This window comes from Phaethon aethereus (genome assembly GCF_964289735.1).
Source record: "Phaethon aethereus genome assembly, chromosome: 15".
Lineage (NCBI taxonomy): Eukaryota > Metazoa > Chordata > Aves > Phaethontiformes > Phaethontidae > Phaethon > Phaethon aethereus.
Window position 1 is genome coordinate 4,003,961 of NC_138591.1, and position 21,976 is coordinate 4,025,936.

The 21,976-nt window shown below is 46.2% G+C and overlaps 1 protein-coding gene across 1 annotated transcript; it reads left to right on the top strand.

Moving 5' to 3' along the window:
- Positions 1-18,490: 18,490 nt before the first annotated feature.
- ATP5MF (ATP synthase membrane subunit f) lies at positions 18,491-20,231 on the top strand. The gene is made up of 4 exons (XM_082006530.1): positions 18,491-18,509; positions 18,593-18,700; positions 19,552-19,668; positions 20,036-20,231. The coding sequence occupies exons 1-4, from the start codon at positions 18,494-18,496 to the stop codon at positions 20,062-20,064; spliced, it is 270 nt and encodes an 89-aa protein (XP_081862656.1). The 5' UTR covers positions 18,491-18,493; the 3' UTR covers positions 20,065-20,231.
- The last annotated feature ends 1,745 nt before the right edge of the window (positions 20,232-21,976 follow it).

The window sequence follows — 21,976 nt, forward strand, 5'->3', positions numbered from 1 at the left end:
GGTCCTTGCCTGAAGGATCAGAAAGATTTGACCCCAGGACTGTTATTAGCCTTGACATCACCAGCTCCTGACATGGGATAGTTTTCCAGTGAACTTGCTTGAGAATGTTTAGAAATGTCAAGTGGCCGAGCCATGAGGACACAAGAACGAGAAGGTGTCAGATTCGCCCAATTGAATGGGAGAATTTCAGTCCTCCCCCTTGCTCTCGTTGGCGATGGCAGTGCTGCTGACAACGTATGTCAGGGTTACACTGCGTTATCAGACCTCTCCTCAGCCCAGGCATCCTTTGTCAGCACAGTCCATGTGTGAGATCCCTGCTAAGCAAGAGCAATGGGATCCCTACACAGGCTCAGAGACCCGTAAGAGCAGTTTTTCAGCACTACTTGTATTGTGGTGGATGGAGCTTGTACCAAATCTCTTCAAGCGGAGGTTGGATGCTGTGTAAGCTGGACAGAAGCCTACAAGTCCTGGTTGTGCTGTGGTAGCATTTTGCCAAAAGAAACCTGGTGTCACATCACGCTGACAGCTTTGAGGGTGAGGAAGGCGAAGGGCAGAGAAGACTAAAGAAGCCAGATAGCTGTAGGCACCGATGTACCACTCTTGAGGTGCAGTGATCCCCATACGTTTACACTTCTTTCAGAGAGGCAAGACTTCTGTGTTTGAACTCTAGTGGAGGAAAGGCTGTGTGTTAGCTAAAATCTCTGGCCAAACTCTTGCTCCATGCTGGGAATAGCTACTGCACTTTCTCTACTTGTAGAACAACTCAGCTCACCATGGTCTAAACCAAACTTGTCAACAATCTTTTCCATTCTCCATTGTCTTCATTGTTTTCAGTGCTGACAACCTTCCTCAGGTACATCCACAGCCTGAATTATACAGTAAATCTTACTCCTGTGCTCATGGACTCAAGCCACCATTCTGGTTGTTGACATTACTGAAGGTCTAACAAGATCTACCATTCATGCCTCCAAAAAACTTATACCATCAAGGTGCCATTATTGTGTGATACTCATAGTTTCATGCAGCTAAAATCAGTTCCACTAACAAAAATGATAACGGGTCAGAATCCGTATCGATCATATATCCACCCATCTATCTTGCCAGCTCTCCGCAATTTCCATAATCCTTGAGAGCACCACTTGTCAGCGTGCTGCAGGAACTCACCCAAAATGCTTTAAGATCCCCAAATTAATCACGGAGGATTCACCTTCCTTTCCATCAGGGAAAACAAAAGCTTGAAATTCAAGGGGAGGGCTGAAATCTACTCGGCTGATTGGCTGGAGGATGCCTTCTCGCCCACACGTCCTGCTCGGTAACATTTCCAAATATTTTTGAGCAAGCTGAAAACAATTGTGTTGGAGGGGCAGAGAGGGCCTGCTAATACCCTATCGGTTTCACATTCTTAGGAGAGTTCCCAGCCCACCGATCCACCGTCCTATATCAGGCAATGAGTCTTCAGCTGGAAACTTTACCCTGGCTCTACCTATTGTCCAATGTTTTCCTTCCTGCCAGATGATTGGAATCACACCAGTTGTTAATTTTACACCTGCTGTTTGTGAATATCCCTGGGTGACCTTTCCGACAACAGCTAGCGCAGGGGAGTTCTCGATGGAGAGATGCACATACACGCATGTGGGAGCAGATAGAAAGGGAACAGGAAGGGGCCTCCCGATGAATGATGAGGGATTAAAATAGCTCTTGCTGGGGCCATAGTGGGATATCGGACAGCAGGAATGATGAAGCGGATGTTTAAAGCAGAGTGAAGTGTCGATCTAAGCACGGAGGGCAAAACAGTGTTATCAGATCCCTTCCTCTTTCCAGGTCTCTCCTTGTGCCCAGTTGGCTGAGCTTCTTACAAAAGAAGAATGTCTCTCTCAGATGCTGAAGCCAAGGTCTGGAAAGTCAGAAAACTTTTTCATTTGGGAATCTGAAAGGAATATCTGCCCTACAGCCCCATTCATCTCTTCCTTACCTTGGTGTAACTGACCTTAGTGCTATCTCTGGAAGGTATTCATCACCCCAAGAGGGATGTGTCAGTAAGGCATGAACAGGAAAAGCCATTGGCTTCACAGTCCTGAATTCTAGCTGGTCTGAGGAAGTCACAGGTGCTCAGATATCACTGTGACCAGCTTTAATACTCAGATTAGGTTAAACAGATCTAGCCCACACTAGAACTGCTGCATTAAGCACACTCTGGTTATTAAAAATTATTTATGGGGCCAGAGATGGATCAGAGGAGAAACTGGCCATGGGCTGTAGCCAGGTCACCTCAACATTTCCTACAGCAGGCTGGTGCTTGGCTGTAGAAAGTGGAGCTAGTATGCATGTGGGAGCAGGAGATGGCACGTTTCCCTCTGAGGGAATACTGAATGTTGGATAAATATCTCAACACAGTGGTGGATGTCTGCTGAGTGGCAGCAGATGTTCGGGGATAGGCAAGCCTGACCCTTGTGGAGGAGAAATCCCCGACGTGGATATCAACACGATTCTGTGTGTACATTGCTCAGTCACAGGCCTCCATCCTGCCTGGTACAGCAGCGATCAGTGTGCCAAGCAATCCCTCTCCCAGCAAGCTCAACACACCCTTTCACCGGAGAACGGCTCTGGCTCAAGAACTGACTCTGTTCAGAGACGATGGGGCAAATCTCACTGTTTGCAAAGCTTCTCTGCCCTTTATCCTGGTCAAGCACAACTCAAATGGAAAAAGGCTTCTCAGATCTGAGCCCCAAGCCCAAAGCAAGCTGGAAGAGCCTGGGGCAGCAGTCCCCACTCCTGTAACTCATCACAGTAACAGGATGAGGGGATCCCATGCTGTTCTAGATGTCACCTTGCAAGAGAGGCTCTCTTTGCATCTAAGCTAATGATCAGCCCCACCGTATCTTGTGCAAAATGGGAACGCTGAGAGTTGACCACTTGCCAAACTGAAGAACAATGTTCTGACAATCTAAACTCCCGCTGTAGTTTTTACCCCAGCAGACAGTGCCCACATCTTCTCCTGACCAAGTGTAGTGTGGAAGACAGGACTGTTTCTGCAGAAAGCCTGTCTACAAGCGCCGGGTGAATAATTTCAACATGCCTCTCAGAAGGAAGGATGTCCCTGACTAATCGTTTTGCTATGGTGTTCTTGCGATTCCTTCTTCTGAGACTTTCAGGACAGCAAGCCACCACTTTCTAAATACTTTTGGCCAGAAACCCACTCAAATGCAGGGACAGCTGCAAACAGTATGATGCACTGTGGGCAGCATCGGAAGGGGTCTCTGTGTCACGTACCTCCAAACCCCTGGAAACCAGGGGAACAATAGTTGTTATCCCAAAACAACAATCCCTCAGCTAAGTGAAACCCATCTTTGAAGATCAGGGATGGCAGATGAGCTTCTCCCTGCAGCCTCACAGACATCCTAACAGCCATCTGCATCTCTGGATTCAGTCCTGTCCTTGACCAACCCAGTTTAGAAAAGGTTTTGTTTTTCTTGGGCTGGTTTTGTTTACAGCCACTTGACCGAGGCAGAGAGTTCACCAGCAGCTGAATGCAACCCAGGCTCTCTCAAGTGTAAGTTCTCCAGTGAAACATCTGGTCACAAGGCAAGGTCAAACGGGCCTGAAACGGGAGAGGGCCACAGGCTCTCTCCACAGAGATGCAGCTGGGAAAAGAACAGGCTTTTCTGGGCATGTTTGAGCATTTGGCTGGGAAAAGGAAAAAGAAAAAGAGAGAAAGAAACAGATACTGCAAAAAAAGCCAGGGATCAAGAGGCTGGTTCTTTTATTGGTTAAAAATCAAGACCACCCTAGTTGCCACATGAATTGCTGGGTCTTATTTAGCAGGAATTCTAGCTGTTCCCAAATAAACAGAAGGTCTCTTCAAGTCCCTCATTTATACATATTTACCGGCATATATATATATGAACTCCTCTATTCCCCACTATCCTGGAATTACCCCCGATACACATCTCAGGCAGAAGACCTTCTTCCCACTCTGTTCTTTCTGCTATTTACCGCTCACAATTGCACTAGAGCTGGAAGGGTAAAGACAGACCTGACCTGCAGCACACTGCAAACCTTGATCTCACAAGTTCCTTAGGACAAGGACCACCCAGCTGCGCTGTGGCTGTACAGCACCGGTAGCACCACTGGTGCCCAAGTCAATGTCTGGTTGCGATAACGACACAAATAACAATATTGCTCACGAACGGCGCGAGAGCTGTTGAGAAGCAAAGAAACCATTCAGGAAGCCTAAAGAATGAACCCTTCCACGCAGCCCCAGGGAATGTTAGCAGCAATCTAACATTTAGGATGTCCTTGTTTTTTAAAAAAAGCCTCGTTCCTCAGAACAAGGATCAGGAAAACACCCATGTGAACCAAATGACCAATCAAGCACACAGAACAGAGATAAAGCTTATGATGGACACACAGCGGGAACTGTTTGGTGAACTGGGATTGATTCATGGACTACCAAAAAATAGCGGAAAAGATTAAATTCACATTATGGCATTCCTACAGCATAAGCTGACCGGCCATAATAACACTAATCCTTAGTACATGATTTTCAGAGAGAAACAAGTGAAGAATAATTGTCTGAGCATGGGACCAAGCACTATTTCTGAGCTCTGATGCTTCCTCCTTTAGGGACCTTCACTAAATCTTTCAACCTTTTTGTGCTTGAGCATCCTTCTTTAAAAGGATAAGGACAATAGCAGTCACTCACCTACTTCACCGGGTAATGAATGATTCTGATAGCTCTCATCGACCTCTTCAAGTCCTATACAGAATATCCGATGTGTCATGCAGCAGTTCGCATCAGCCAGAAAGCTATCATCTCTTAATGGGACAGAGTTTCAAAGGTGATGGACAGGGCAAAGCCTGTGGAAGGACCTGGCCTCTGAAACTTTTTCCTCTGGCATCTCTGTCCGAGCTGGGGCTGGTTTGCAGAAGGATCCACTTTCCTGCGGAAGGAAGTACGGAGGGAGGGGGGCACAACTTGTGCTGAGTGTGTGACTGTCATTGCACAGGGTCATGCTGGAATCCGGACGTCAGGGGCAGAAGCATCTTTTGAAGCACAGCACACCAGCTGCTGCCTTCGTGCTCCAGAAATAACGGACTCCAAATCCAAACCTGGAAGCCAACCAAAATACCAGAAGACCGCCGTGGTTCTCATGTGCATAATCTGATGCCTAATTTGCGTGCACCGCTTGTGTATCTTAATCCCAGCTTTCTAGAGGATGCTGTGCCATCCCTGATTCCATCAGCAGATGGGCTACATCTGCCCAAATGAAAGCCACAGTTTCACCCTACTCAGATTTTTCCCACCAAACTGCTGGATGCAGCTGTTACCCATGCCCCTGCCTTATGCAGCCTTTGGTCCAAATGCGGAGATTTTCTTTCACAAGCTCGTTACCATTTCGATCACCCTTCAGGCTGCCTGGACACGAGCAAGCTCTGATCTGGAGTCTCTGTGCTGCAATGAACACAGTCAGCACGTCTCGGCACATAGCACTGGCGAGTGTTTGCCTGGCTTGGAGCACAGATCCTGTGCAAAACCCCACCCAGACCAGCCAGTTATTCTAACAGTCTATAAAGGGCACATCTGGGTCGGGACTTTACTCAGACATGCTTGGGAGTAGTCATTGCTTACTTCAAAGCACACCTCACCTTCAGAAACTTATTTGCAAAAAGCCAACCACGTGACTTTGCAATTTTCTGCACCCTCCATCCTGCAGGTAGGATCCCGTGAAAAGAGATGTTTGCTCTGACCCTCTGGTGTCTGCAAATAGTGTTGGAGGGATAAAATGGAACCTGGTCCCATGCTTTTCCCAGAAAGTCTGGGGGACAACTCAAGACACATATTCCGTCCCCTAAATAACAAGCAACAACAGGGACACAGAGAATCACACTCTTGTTCCTGAATTAGTGCCTCCCAAAACTGAGCCAGTGGTATTAGGAAAAGGTGTATTTCAAGCCCACGGACTTAGATTTACCGGGAGAAACTGAATGGTTTAGGCATAATGGTAGGCAAACCCAACTTAGAGCACTAAGTATGCACATGCTGGAACCCATCGTAGAAACTGGGCTTGAGAAGCAACATAGTAAAATGTTGATTCATCCTCAGCCCTTTCCTTCACTTCTGTCTCTTTTCTCACAACGGGGAAGAGTCTCTCTAGAAAATTTCATCCCGTATCTTTCAGTTTTGATAAAACAACTTTTCCAGCTGCCTACTCCAAACATACACATCAGTGCACTAAGCGCGGAGTTTTGTCATAACGTAAAGGGTCAAATAGTTTCCCTCTCCTTCTATTTATTCACCTCCTCCAGGTGGATTCAGGTCATTCCCATCCTCTCCTGGGCAAAAGGGGCTTCTTTGCTTGTAGAAGTTGTACCAAAGTAGCCAGCAAGTTTTGGCGAGGCTTCCCCTCTCTCTGCTGCCAGGAGGTGAACTGCACTGACAGAAACCATCTGGGACTTGGGCATTTTTCTTCCTCTTCCTTCAAGCAGAGGTGTTTTGATTAAATTAGTAAAACCATTCATGTTCTCTGGCACTCCTTAACTTTATTTTTGTCAATTCTAGCCAGCTCGAAACATCCTTTCCCAGGTAACATTCCCTAACATTCCCAACATTCTTGGAAGCCAAACCTACTGCCTCCCTGCACCCAGACGACAGACACTCCTGCGCAGTCAGGTCTGGTATGGGCTGGGGAGCCGCAGTGAACCCCTCCAACCCCAGTTCCCTCCAACGAGCTCCTGCTTCCCTCTGGTCCTGGGAGGTGACATCCTCCAGCACTGCATCCCGGCTGGGAAAGGTCCCTGCCCCGCTCCCCGTGGCTCTCACTTAGGAAGCGCCAACCCTCAGCTGAGGACAGGGTGTCCTGGGGGTCCACCTCCGTCGCCTCCCCGTACCAACGGTCTAAGGGCGCTGACTGGAAGCATCCGCGGTGGCTGGGCAGCTCTCCAAGCACGTCGAATGCAAGCTCAGTTCCACTTCCACGGGCTGGGATCACGCTCCGGGATGGCAGCGTAGCCAACCCTCAGATTGCATTGGGCAAAATCCTGAACCAGGGAAAGGGTCCTTAAAGCTTGTTCCCTCTCTCCAGTTATTCACAGCAGGGATAAGTAAGGCCTCATCTATAATCACCTAAAAACATCGCATGATTCCTGCTCTCACAGTACAACAGCTGAGCACGCTGCAGGATACGCAGCAACGTACATTGGTGATGCACCATTACACACTTTCCCATTGCAAGCCCTGTTGAAATGCTGCCATCAAATTATTTGAACTGATCAAAATAGGAAAAAAATAGAATATTAAAGCCCCAGATAACAAATTAATAAGAATAAAAGCATGTAGGTGAGAATTAAGAAGGCATTAACATTCTGATGGCATCTGCTGCCTAAATTAAACTACAGGGAAAAAAAAAATGAGTTCAGCTGACGCTCAGGATCAGGACAAATAGTTCTCAAATGGAAATTACAGTTTTGAAAATTATGCACCAAAAAAGGATCCAATTTAGGACATTTCTGATTTGTGAAGTTCTTTCTCCAGGTGGGGATCTCAGGCTTGACTAGAGGGCTGGCAACATGATGGGCAAGTTGCTGGAGTCACTCAGTTCCTGCATCCCGCAGTAGGACTAAAGCGGCCCATGGTCCGGCTGGGCCAGTGCCTTCTCACCTCCCCGGTCCCTCTGGGGCTCTGTCCCCTTTTGGAATTGGACCATATGGATATGGTGTGTAAAGTGTCTTTCATTCATGCAGACGCCAACTCGGAAAATGAGGAGGAATTAGGCCTGGATTTTCAAAGGAGCTCAGTGTTAAATTATGTGGATAACTGCATCCGTAATTCACATGAGCAGTTACTGTGACAACTAATAGTGAACGTCATAAGTAGCCAGTTGAGCATGTAATGACCTGAGTTATATGCACCATCACGTCTCTTCGGCACACCAGATTAGGTGTGCATACACATTTTGCATGCCCCAGAGGACTTCTACCTCAGCAAAGAGCCTTAATTTCACAGCACAAGCCTGATCTCAGCAGCCAAGCGCAGCACAGACAGTTTATGCAATGCAAAGAGCTGGCACAAACTCCATGGCCCAGGTCAGAATGGATCCTCAGACAGCTAATTAATTTTTACTGCTCCTTTGTGAACTGTAAATTACCCTTCATTTCCTAGATTTCTGTCCCGTTTTTTTGCCTGCCTTTCTCTAGTGAAGCAGTAAAAAAGGGAAAAGTGCCAGTAATAGGCTCCCGTTGTGATAAAGGCAGCCACGACTCACTCACACTTTGGACAATGCGACGACCGGAATACAAAGGCAATTGGGTTTCAAGAAACTGTCCAGAGACAGCGACTGTTCCTGGAGATGGGAGGATACGAGGAATATTTTAAAAAAGAGGGGAGGGAGGAGTGTCTGTTTTTGCAGGACAAACACAACCAAGCTCCTCTCTTGCAGAGGGTTAAAAACTAGATAAATAATCTTCACTTAGAGACCAAGTTCATCAGTATTGCCTGCACAAGAGCAGAAGGAAACTGCTTACGACGCTGAACCGCTAACAGCCTCCCCTTCTCACTCAGAGAGCAGAGGAGAGCCTCTCCGAGAATGAGTGACCTTCAGACCACACACACACACCAGAGTCTTTAAGGAGCAGCCCCGGAGCAAATGGTGCCAGAGCAAGGACGGGCAATATTTTTTCAAATTTTTTCAATACGGCCGTGACCCTGTTCAAAGACTAAAGCTGCCCATTCTGTTGAATCCAGATAGCAACACCCTGCCAAGGAAAGACCTACTAGTATATACAAACCTGCCAAAACATGGCTCCAGTGTCTGCTCTTTGCTGATGCCACTCTTACCCAAACCTCTTACCTTCGGGCACACACCTACAAGAGGCAGAAGTAGCTGTAGGGAAGAGATCATAACACACCTGAGGTGAACTTTGCACAGGCTCTGCTGAAACTCAGGACAGCTTCAGCATGGTGAGAATCACTTCACCCTTGTGCCAGGACACCAGTATTTGCATTAAATCTGTGAATAACAAAAAGGTATTACTGGAATTTTCATGTGGTTGCATCTACCAAATGCCCCTTGAAAGGCCATGGCCACAAGAAGATATGGAAGATCTCTGGGTCCATGCTGTTGGGATGCTGCAGGAATGAGAACACAGCATTGTTGGGGTGCCTTTATGGGGCCTTCAGCGTATTAGATACTTATATTGCAAAACACCACATTCCTCAGCTCTGACTGAGCCTCTTTTATCTCAGCTGCAGATTCCTAAGCCGAAATCGCTGCCAGATGACTGTGCGCAGTGAGTTAATGGCCACAAAACCCGAGCTTCTCTTGGCTCAAGTCATTTAGCCATAGCATCAATGACGTTATCATGTTCAGCCCATATTTACTACAGCTACAAACTGATTCAGAGAAACCTGGAGTACAGGATTAATCATTACTCTTGGGATGTTGAAAATGGATACCAGAACGGACTTCCAAATTAGGTATCTAAAAGTCCTGCATCTCCCAGGAGAGCCCCATTACATCTCCCTACTCGTTCTAATGGAATCTATAGTATGTGAGCACGGATTTGCCTCCCACAAGCCCTCCCTGCATAATTAGCCCCAGCTCAGACTGCTGCTCTCTGTAATGGCTGGAGAACCACTTTCTTCAGGCTACCGAGATGTAAAGAGGAAATGTTTATTGCAAAATGCAAGTCAACCACAGCCAGTGGGTCTGGGCCATGGTGGAGGGATACAGAAATGGCTGCTGTTTTTTTTTTTTTCCTCAGAAATAGAACTCACTAAAAATAGCAGTTCCTCAGGAACAAGACTGCCTGAAAATAGCTGTTTCTCAGGAGCAGGGCTGGCTGCTTCTGAAAGAAGTAGCTATTAATGTATAATTGTCCCTGAGGCTGACTTCTGAGAAAATGCTGTACATACAGAGGGCTGTAAAGAGATATGTTCACAGGCAGAAACACAGGCACCCCTCTCTTGTCAGAGGTCCTGTAAACTCCAATAGCTCACGTAAGTGCATTTGGTTCACTAATCTCAGGCACAGTTAGATCTGTCACAGCACTGGGAGGTATTTTCCTCTGTCCTGGTGAAAGCAACACTCTGGGATGCTCTTATTATCTAGACCCGTAAATGACAAAGCCTCCATCAGCTCTAACCAAACCTACCATGGTTCTTCACCTGGGACTGCGAAAGCCTTGCAAGCTGGAGCCAGATCGGAAACTCCAGCACTCTCTTTCCACAAAAGATTAAAGAACTTTGTTGAATTGCAGGTTGTGCAGTCTACTTCCAATTTCCTGCTCTACTCAGCACTTAGAGTTTTCTCATGCAGATGCTACAGGGCAATAAATCTTCTGAAGAATGATCCTACATTTCTCCCACTATGGTGTTGCCTTGTAATGAGGAAAGACAAATTGCTTGTGAGATTGGTTGATCGGTTGGTTATTCCCTAAAATGTCTCACTCATCCCTCTCATATCACCATGGGTTCAACAGCTCATTTCTCGTGTCATCTTTTTCCTTCCTGGCACAGACAGACGATATCTGCACAGAGGCCATGCTCCTCGTCTTCGTCTCCCCTTAAGAAAAACTCCAGCTGGCCAAAAGAAGCAGAGATTTTAAAACAACCAGAAGAGGCGAATTTTGCAAAGCAGCAGCTTTAAGGAAACAGTAATGCAGCTGAAATACAGGAGGCTCTGCTTGATTGCTGCCACCGTTTCAATCCCACAGCACGAGCGCCAGAACCCACAGTAGCCTCTGCTGAGAGCATCCTTGGATCCCAAAGGCTGGGTAGGACTGGGCTGTGTTGTCACCGGAGGGAAATCTATACCCTGCTTCTTCCAGGCTCTGCTTTAAGTGCTTCCTCAAGTCATACCTCTCCTCTGTTCACCGGTGATCTGACGCTTCAACATTCCGCTAACAGCAGAAGGAGGAGGAAGTGCAAGGCTGAAGTTCTAGCCACTGAGTAGCACAAGGCAGGTCTTTTGCTCAATAAGCAAAAGTTTGAGTCTTTTAGCTCAATAAATCACTCTCTTTTTTTCCTGACCAAATTCCAGCAAAAGAAATGGCACTCTGCTTGCAGTTACAGCAGGCTGCAATTTTCACTATGGAAGCTACCTTTGGTTCGGTGGGTAGGCTTACATTGCAGCGTACAACAAAGACAGACATGCTCAGACTTCATTTTAACCTCGTTTGCTTAGGAGGGAGTACCAGAGAAGCTGCAGCGAGCCTGATTTCACATACCCACAGCTGTGGGAAATTTGTAAAACACAAAATATATGGTGCCAGAACTCCGGTGTCTGACATGGCCAGGCAAAACTAGAGCAGGTGTACATACCCCTGCCACACAGCCATGACGTCTAACCACGCTGTTAACTGATTTTTCCTTTCCCTATTGCTAAGTGGTATTGTTATATAATCTAAACCACATACCTAAAGGGAAAGATCTATAAAATACAGATATATACATACAGTCCTTGCCTTTTTATTTTGTTAAAAGTTTTGAAAAATGCCTTGGGACCCTCAAATCAAATAGCCCGTGAAAGACAGACTGCTTCACAACATTTCTGTTTGGTAGCAGCAGGGTGAGGAGTTTTTGCAGCTCAGATCGGTTTGATTAAACAAGCATTTTGTTGCAGCCATCATACAGCGCTCATTAAAAAATACTCTACATTTGTGTAGCATTTATCATCCAAGAATCTCATCATGTTTTACAAAATGTAATTAATTGACTTTACAACTCTCCTCAGAGAGGGATAAGGAAAATGGAGAGTTGCCTTAATCCATCACCGCACCGCAGCAGACGCTGGGTTAGAGGAAAGCAGCTGTTCAACAGCATGCAGCAGCACTAGGACAAGAGATCTCCAGGCAAAGTCACCCAGGGAATGTACTACACGCCTTGAGTTTGCATGAATTGTGCACTTCCACTATGGGTTAAAACCCGAATCTTGCAAAAAGGAGGATGATTTTTCGCCCCCACCTCGCACCCCGCAGGACAGCACGCCTTGTCTCCGCGAGAAGTATTCCATCTGTTGAATCCCCGGCGCTGCTAAGGACCAGGGGCAGCCACAATCCTGACCAGAGCTGCGAGAGGCAGAAGATAGAAAGCCATACAGCCACAATTGCATCTCACCGTGCTGAAATGCTGCGCAAGCTGGCGCTTAAAGCGGAGGGAGGGTCAAGTGCCCTTAATCCCTTGCTTACAGCCCTCTCCCCGCCCCATCAGTAAATTCACACCTGCTAAAGGTCACCCTGAAACCAAATACATTTGAATGCTTCTTGCTGCTCTGTCCCAGTCCCCTGCGGTCCCTCCCAGTTCACGCTGCAGAGCAGGAGAGGGAAGGGGGGTGCCCGTGTGCCCTGCTTGAATGTCAGTCGCGTGGCTGAAATCCCAGCCGACTCTTAGCTGATCTTTAGAGAGGAATCTCTTTCTCACCTTGGCTTTGAGCTCCTTGCTTGCCGAGCATAGAGGATAACATGGCCACCGGGCAAGCCTGATGAGACAGATCTGTTATGCCACTTTCACTACCTTGCAAAAAGCCAGACTTCGATCTGGTGCAAGTTGGGGAGGGAGTGCAAAGCGTCGCTCATTTGCAAGTGAAGTGTGACAACAAAAACACAGAGATAAGCGTAGGGAGAGAACGATGCAAACACACACGCATGCATCCGCGCTGCACCACAGCGAAGCGCGGAGAAACTGGACAACAGATGGAAGAGCAGGTATTTCACCAACTAATCAAACACAGCCATGAATCCTGTACCAATGACTGCGTCTATTGATGGGACCGTGGCTGTGGCTCTCCCACTGCAGCCCTACAAACCTCCTGATTCCTTCTAAGAAGATGCTTAGCTCACCCACTGGTAAAAAAATAAGAATGAGATCTAAACAAAACAGTAGTGCTCCTTGGTTCCAAAGCATTTACTTCAATCTGAAGTCTTCTCGCTATGACAGGTTAAACAACTGCAGCCATCAGGAAGAAAGAGAAACCCTGGGATACAAGCCCTCCCAGAAGCGCTCAATGGGGAGATGCACTGGGCTGAACTGGAGACTGGCTGTGGTCTGAGATCTGCAGAAAGCAACATCAATGGCCATCTCCACAGGGCTGTGGAAGCGATAAAACCCCAAAGCCACCAGTGCCTTTTTTCTGAATTAGACTGCTGTCAGCAACTGAATTTCTTCCAAGACACAAACCAGCAGAGGAAGAATAGCCATCCACTTTTTTGGCTGGGATGGTCAGACAGACACTTTCCACGCATGGCTACGCAAGTGCTGAGTATGTTCATCAGACGTGAATGCGGGAAGAGAGGAAAAGTTACAAGGATTGTGCTGAAGGAACTGACAGAGGATTCAAAAGTGGTAACAAGGTGATTTTTTAAGCCTCCGTCACACTATTTAATTAGTCTCCAAACCCTCCCCTGATAATATGAGGCCCATTTGTACAACCCTCCTGCTGGGCCACTCACACTTAGCCAAACAGACACATTGATAAGATGGGATTCATCACACCAACCTTCTGCACAGATGGAAGGTGTGTTCAGCCCTGCCCTTTGGCATTGATAACACCGTGGTTTTCCAGCGGGTACATGTCTTTCCTCTTTTTAGCATGAGGCAACTGTTGTTTACTGGTCCCTGGTTTTATTTTCGTGTTTGTCTGCAGGAAGCAGGCAGTCTCAGATACAGCTGTCGCTGCAGCGGATTTATCTTAGTGAAAATTCCTGCTTTGGTTTTGCAAGTGTTTTAATTAACGTAAATTATTTTACTACACTTTACTACTGATAGCATGTAATTATCTCCCCACAGGTATATATTTAGCAAACCAGCAGGCTGATCAAAGACCTACAAAATAAGGTACTTTTGCAACTGACACTAGATACAAGCAAAGGCCAACAAGATGAGACCAAAGGCGGAGGGAGAAATGAAAGGAGGTTTTAGCGAGGTGGGTGCTGGTCTCTTCTCCCAAGTAACAAGCGATAGGACAAGAGGAAATGGCTTCAAGTTGCACCAGGGGAAGTTTAAATTGGATATTAGGAAAAATTTCTTCACCAGAAGGGTCATCAAGCACTGGAACAGGCTGCCCAGGGAAGTAGTTGAGTCATCACCCCTGGAGGTATTTAAAAGACATATAGATGTGGTGCTTAGGGACATAGTTTAGTGGTGGGCTTGGCAGTGCTGGGTTAACGGTTGGACTCGATGATCTTAAAGGTCTTTTCCAACATAAATGATTCTATGAATTCCCCCTCCCCAGTCCTAAAGACAGGGCTCAAATTTCTCCACTTGAAAAGATAATCAAAACATTAACTTACACATTTTATCAGAGGAGCATGAAGATGCATCGATACTCAAATGCTGTGAAGGAGAAAAGAACTATGTACATGCTAAACTATTAATCATTGGTAAACAATCTCCTTTGTAAAGTGTTTTGAGGTTGACTAAGGAAACTGGCTCTGTAATAACTCAGAGCAAGCAATCCGCTTACAATCATAGGTTAATTCTTTCAACTGCTTTTGCTGGTTCAATCCCTAGGTATTATTATCTATGCAAGGCAATTCACCATTTTCCTGAGGAAGTCTGACTATGGAAGAGATTCCAAACTCCACACCCCTTTCTCACCCTATTCAACTCGGGAGTGGTTTCCACTGCAAGCACATTTTTAGATGAATGAGGTTGAGACCTATGCTGAGCAGCTGCATTGCTCTCACCACATCAAAATGTTCATACAAATAAAAAGTAAGAGATTGGACCAAGCTACCTGGGACCATAACTTTTCTCCAAATTACCGGTTGATAAAATGTGCATCTCTCCACTGACCTCCTAGAAGCGCTGGTAGCCTATGATTTCTCTTTCTCCTTGATGGCTGCAGCTGCTTAACCTGCGCTGGTGGGAAGACATCAGCTTGAAATAAGTGTTTAGGAGCCAAGAAACATCCTACGCCAAACCACATGTTTCAGAACCGTATCTGTCCACTTGTGTAGGTTTGATCCTTTATTAAAAGCACTGGGTGCTTTGTCATCAGTTTCAGTGGGCACAGGATCACTTGGGTAAATCCTCGTCTCTTGACCTTCTTGAAGGCCACTCTGTGCTGCTTTACACACCTGTGGACACTGTGCCTGCATATTACTACAGCATCACTGGCCACCAGGCCCAGGTGAGACCCTGAGTTTTCAAGGGTGGCTCACAGAACAGAAAAAATGATCCCAGCCTCTAAGGTCTTACAGTCTGAGAAAGGTTGTGTTATGCTTTTTACTTCTCCTTTTCAGCAACTTTAATGAAGAGTGTTACTTAACTTTTCAGGCCACAGCTGAATCTTTGGACTGAAAGCTGCAATATTATGTGTTACGGTTGCTACCGGAAAAAGGAAACCTCTTTCGTATCTATTTACGTCTTTTGCAAAATAACCTGGGTTTTTTTGAATTATGTACTCCCTATTATTTCTATGCCACTACTTATAAACTTCACAGCATTTTCTAGAGGGGTCTTCAGTAAGATGAAAACCTCAGGGCAACACTCCATTAGGCTTTTATTTTTATAGGTTGGGTTAAACCTCCTTGAAACTGGTAGGTTTAACTGCGTTCCTTTATTTCGGGTAGCTGAAGGAGACATTAAGTCTATTTCCACCCACAATGCAAGATTGCTCAAGTACCTGAAGGCTCTGGGAGGACAGTTTCGGGTTGGATATTAAAAGGAAAGAAGGTTATGTGTGGATGGACAATACAGTTCAGGTGGAGGAGGAGACAGAAGATGGTATATTGAAACAGGCAGGGAATAGAAACTTCAAACAGCCTGAACAACCGTTGATATAAAACCTGGACTGAGTACAAGAAACAGGGATTTGGGGTCACATTGTTGCCTACAGCAGGTCTGGAGCTATAAGCAAGGAAACTGGCTCAACTGCGTGATTTCTTCTGTGTTCAGGAAAGGAGGGCTGTGAGCATTCTTGTAGGCAAACAGAAATACATCAGACATATCTTTCTTCATCACTCCTCCTCCAACCTGGATCAACCAAGAAGACCCTGAATTTTGGCCAGCACCACAGGTCACAGGGAAGAAATGTGTGCTGCAAAACCTCCTGTACTTCTGTACCATTTAACTCTTCCTGCTTGCTTCAGGATTAAGATGGCATAAAGACAACAGCACTGTGCCTCTCTTACTGTACCAGAGCAGGTAGTTCAGGTCAAGGTTTAGGTCACTGCTGTCACTAATTGCATTGGAGATGTGCCCTGTTATGGACTTCCATTCCTACTCTAACAAACCAAATTTCCCCAGATCTTGCTACAAGCACTTTGAGCAACTCTATGTGCTCTTCTGCTCTGCAGGGAACTCCTTAAAATGAGGCACCTGCCGTTGGCTTTTTTCCTGTAGGTGAATTAATCTGCCTTGCATGAGTAATCCTATTTAAAACAATAGGTTGCCTTGCAAGAATGAGTGAGGCAAGTTTGAAGCATGCTTTTATGCAAATACTGTAAAAAGGCCACACAGTAGTTCATCAGGGGACACTTCAGCAATAAAATGACAGTTACCGGTAAAGTCCAATAATAAAATAAAGGATAATTTGATAAGGGGATTTTTAACCCATTTAACAGGGACTAAATTTGGAATCCTTTCTTCAAGTGATCAGGCACACTATACTTTCCTTACTCTACTTAACAGAAAGTAAAAGAAAAAAAAAAGAGGCACTAATCTATTCCTCCTGCTTTTATTTTTATGTTATGGGAGAACACTATTCAATGTAAATAAATTAGTTTCAGTAAAATAGAGGTTGAAGCTAGGCAGACATGTAGACCAGCCTCTGAGCAAGACGCATTGCAAAGTACCATATCTCTTGAAACAACTGTGCTCCCATCCTCAACTCATTTAATACCAGGTAACACAAACCCTACAGATTATAACGCAGGGGCAGGAGGAAGGCACATGCAGTAAGAATCTGCAACCTAAGAGAAGTAAAGGCTGCAGAGATCAGTAGTTCAGTGTTCATGTAAAAGCCTTGTGGGCCCCCTTCAACGTCTTTAATTTAGTCTTCATCATCTCTCATCTGTTCTAACAGTCCTCTGTGGGATGGAGATTTAATATCTAGGAAATCTGGGGTCCTGGCTGACCTGTCATCAACAGCGGTGGATGGCTGCTCCCTGTTTACTGCTGTATCACTTTGCTTTCCAGATTCAGCACAATAAACAACAACAAAACCTGAGACTATTTTATGAACCTGAATGATAGGATTTAAAACCTCTAGAGGTCAGGCTAATGGAGAGCATCTTTCCAGCAGCTGCATTCTGCTAAGTGCGAGTGACACCTGCTGGAGTCCCCCTCCCTGTAACCCACCCTGGTACCACCATGGCCACCTTTGCAGGTGCTTTATCTGTCCAGGGTGGTGCTTCCAGGGGCCTGTATGCACTGAATCCCCTAGAAAGACTCTTGGGAATATGAAAGAAATCTGGGTGGCTCTTTCCTATTGCGGGAAGGCAAAAGTTGTCTTTATCTGCACATTATCTCTTCCACCACTCTGGTTATGCAGGTTTACTTCCACCATATACCTCTGCTTCGGCCTTTGACATCCTTGCAGAGGAGCTGTTCTGAAATGCAGCATATTCCCACAGGTAAATGTCCTGAGTGGGCACTGAAATGGGACAACACGATACATTATTCATCTGTCATGTAATCCCTGTGAAAAATAGTCTAACATTCCTCCTCTTGTCTTGACGCCACCAAGAAGACTGTGGGAGAGGGCAGGTGACCCCTGGAAGCGGTCTGTGAAGCCTCACTTCTTACTTTACAATATACAATAACAAATGTAAAGGTATGTTGCAGTATATACCATCTGTCAATGCACATTTACAGCATTAAGAGTTGCAACTTCTTCAGAGCACAATGCAAAAGGTTCATTTGTGGGACATCAGCAGCCCCCAAAAGACTGCTGATGAAGTCTCGTGACGGTGCTGATGATGACATGTGAATTTTTCTCTCTGCTATTTTCACAATCTGCACGAGGCTTCACCTCTGGCAAGCGCTGGCACCTGACATCCCACAACGTACGGTGGGGATGGGGCAAGGCCCTGGCCTGCCCCAAGGCATCAGAGGTCACCCTGCACAAGTCACCCAGTGTCGCTGGGCCACCGTCTCCTGACAAGGGCCCCTGCCCCTAATGAGGCCTTTTGGAACCCGGCAGGGCGGGAAAACCCCCCAGGGTGCCACCAGCCCCATGACAGGCCACCAGTGCTGGCAGGGCCTCACACAGACAGGCCTCAACGCAATGCCTGTGGCAACTGTGGCAGCGTGTGCAGCCCCCGCTGGGGAACCGACGTCCCTGGTGAGGAGACGGGACGCGCAAAAGGCGACGCCGGGGCCAACACCTCCTCAGTGCGGCCGTCCGGGCAAGGGGGCGCGCGACCCGCCCAACATGGCGCCACCCTTCCCTACTCACCCAACATCCGGGGTTCCCGCCTGACCTTCTTCCCGTGAGCCTCAGCGGCCCGTCCTTTCCCGACGTCCCCCGCTACGGCGCAGAGTAGCAGCGGCAAGATGGCGCAACCGCCGGGTGAGTGTGGCGGCTGCCAAGGTGACCGCGGCTCCCTCCCTTCCCCTCTCTCTCTGACCGGGCTGTCTCTCTCTGTGCCGCAGTTCTCCTCAAGGACATGAAGCTGCTGGACGTGAAGCTGGGCCAGCTGCCTACCTGGCTGGCCATGAGAGACTTCACCCCCGGCGGCATCGTGGGGGCCATACGAAGAGGTGAGTGGGGCTGAAGGAGGCCCGCGGCGGGGCTGCCCGCCCTGCAGAAGCAGCTCCGCACCCCCTCGGCCGGCCAGGGCCCGGAGGCTGTGAAGCCATCCTCCTGGCGGAGCTAGGCAGATCGATGCATGAGCGTCTCTGGCTGCTGGAGTGGACCTTGGCTGTGGCCGGGGAGATCCGGCCGCACAAAGGCTGCTTCATGGCAATTTTTGCTTTCCCAGAGCAGTGCCTCCTGTAGCGTCTTGTTCTCCCATCTCCCATGTAAATGTGTTTCTCGCATGGGCTTTATCCACCAGAGGTTTGTTTTCCATATTGGCAACTTGACTCCTGAAACTATTTGCTGAAAATCTGGAGGTTTCCCAAACATCACAAGTAAATAAAAAAATGCAGTGAATCCCTAAAGATGATAAGGACACATGGCTTTTATAGATCGCTTGGCAAAAGTTTTGACTGATGCCCTTTTCTGTCAATACAGATACGGCATTCAGGTAGACTTAAACACAAAATACCGAATGCAATTGTCTGCATAATATATATACATGAGTATGAAAGAATCAGAGAGTTCCAAAGCAGCTTGACCTCATGAAAGTCACAATAATGATTAGGGAAAAATGATAAATGGCGCTTTTGTTTCCCCCTCCCCTTTTTTTTTTTTAAGGCTTAGCACTGTTAGCTTGAGTTCACCTTGCTTAACTAACACACAAGTTGTGTTCTCGCAGACTTGCTTCTGAGACCCTCAGGTGTTTCATTAGAAACAATTTCCTGAAGTTCTGTGAAACTGGGCTGCTGCTTTCTGACACACAAAAATACGGAACTCTTCTGGCTGCTGTGAAAACTTTTCTCCTACACAGGTTACGACAGATATTACAGTAAATATATCGATGTCAGGAAAGGAGGCCTCGGTGGTATCTCCATGGTGCTTGCTGGTTATGTTGTTGTCAGCTACATCTGGAGCTACAGTCACCTGAGTAAGTAAAAGCAGTATGGCCATATGTCTGTAGTGCAGCTTGGAAGATTGCCTGGGGCAATAAAAACAATCTGCTGCTGCTTTTAGAAATAAAGTGAAAGGCTGTGCTGACCATTGCTGCTTGAATCCAGGACTGTTGGCAAGCAGACTTCTTCCAGCCATAGAGAACTTGAATGCTTTTAGTAAGTTACCAGATGGACAGTATTTTCTTGGTGATGAAGATCTTGTTGCCTGTCTGACCTGAGAGTACTTAAAAACTACATGCTCTTTTTTTTTTTTGAGAGTGCTTTCTTTTCTGCAGTTTCAGGTGTGTTGTTTTTCTCTTGTGATTTCAGTAAAATTAACTTGCTTTACTTTGAATGACACAGAGCATGACCGCCACAGGAAGTACCACTGAAGCGTGAAGGTGCAGCTCCTGAACAGACTTGGCTACTGGAACAGTTGTCATGATGGAAGACATCAGAACTATTCATACTAAAAATCTGTGGTATTATGACCAATAATAAAGTGCATACCCTTTAAACTTGCCAAGCTGACACTCTTGTAACTGACTTGTTAATTGTACTGTGCAAGTGAGTTTGTCTTCTTAGAGTTTCACCCTTCAAAGATCAGTTCAGAGATGGCTGGGAAAGCATCTGCTACTTGGGTTGCATTATGAACTGGGGAAACTATTACAAATTATTCCTATTTAACTGTTTGATGAAAGTAAAAAGCAGGGGATTGCTTCATAGTGGCTGTTATGTACAGGCTGGACAACTAGCTGAAAAGATACAATATATTGATTTGAAAGAACAGTATTTGAGCTTTAAGAGGCCTGTTGGTATGGCCATGTGTTTCTGGTTCTCAGTCAGGCTGTCACCTGGGGACTGTAGGTATTTGGGCAGTTTTCTGTCCTTGCAGAGCACTGCCTCATATGAGATTGGTTTAGCTTTAAGAAGGTCTGCAACTCCCATTCTGCCATGGGGATTCTAATGCTTCTTACCTCCACTAACCCATTTCTATCAAAACTACCTACTTTCATTACTAAAAGAAGCTGGAAGGTTATAATGGGTATAAGTTTAAAAGACTTTGACTATAACAAAGGTCCATGAAGTTAAACTAAAGGAAAACTTTGCTTCTTGACTTAAATGCAGTGGTGAGAAGTTTAGCAGGAGACACTATGTGCATAAATGCAGCTTAAAGGAGCATCTGTGGGTTTGGCCCCAGCTGATGAACTTCCTCACACATCCCTCCACGCATGTGCATCCCGCTGTCGCAACACTACCTGCTGACACTTGGCAGAACCTGCAGTATCCTTTTCTGAATAGGAGGGAGAACAAAAACCACTTCAAAGGGATACAAAGGATTTCTCAAGAGCTTCAGTGGTAACAGGAAGGCTTTCGGTTTTGGAAAACATCTGTTCAGGTAGTGAAGACCATAAACTCCTGAACTAGACAGGGAAGGCAGCCAGACACCGAGGTGTTGGTTCCCTTTCCATGTGCCTAGTTACATGCAGGTAATACATCTCGTAGTGAGAAGTGTCTGATGGTCTGTCATACCATAGTCACTTACACTTGGAACTTCCTATTTTGACTGACCGCGACTCCCCACAGTGAAATAACTGCAGTTATTCAAACCAACCTAAGTTCCGGTCACTTCTCTTAATCTAGTCATATTACCTTGTTCTTAAAAAATAAAGAAGAAAAATTCACAGAAAGCTTTTCCATTGGTACATTTCAATAAAAACAAAGTATAAAGGCAGTCAGCAAATGAGAAATGGGTTAGAATCAATAAGGCTCATATTGTAGGTGCAAATTTTTTTTTTAATTCACATTTTATCATTGGCCCTTTTGAAATAGTCTTCTCACAAAATGGATGGGTTTTGGCTTGCAAAATTGCTCTACCACTTTAAAAAGCAGTGTTCCATAAGAATATACATCTCCACTTCTTGGTCTTCTCTAGGTTATGGAAATACCTGCTCAGTGTGAGCTGGACAACGGAGGCGGGGGCTGAGAAAAGGCTCTTCTATTCCTACTCTTCAAGCTGTGTTCACTTCTCTCCTTGCTTTTTGCAAAGAGAAAATGAGCACAGATGTGTCTTTCCTACAATCGTTTGGCTAACCACAGAGATGCCAATTTATTCTCCCCTTGATTCATTCTCACTCAGAAAATTAATTTCTAACCTTCAGTATGGCAAGAAGCACAGAAACAAAGCAAGTGGATGAGAGTTTTACAGCCTGATGTACGTGATGCATTAAGTCAGCCATCAGGACAAGCTTACCAACTACAACAGGCTGGACCTCGGAACACGACTTTGCTTTTTAAGAGCTA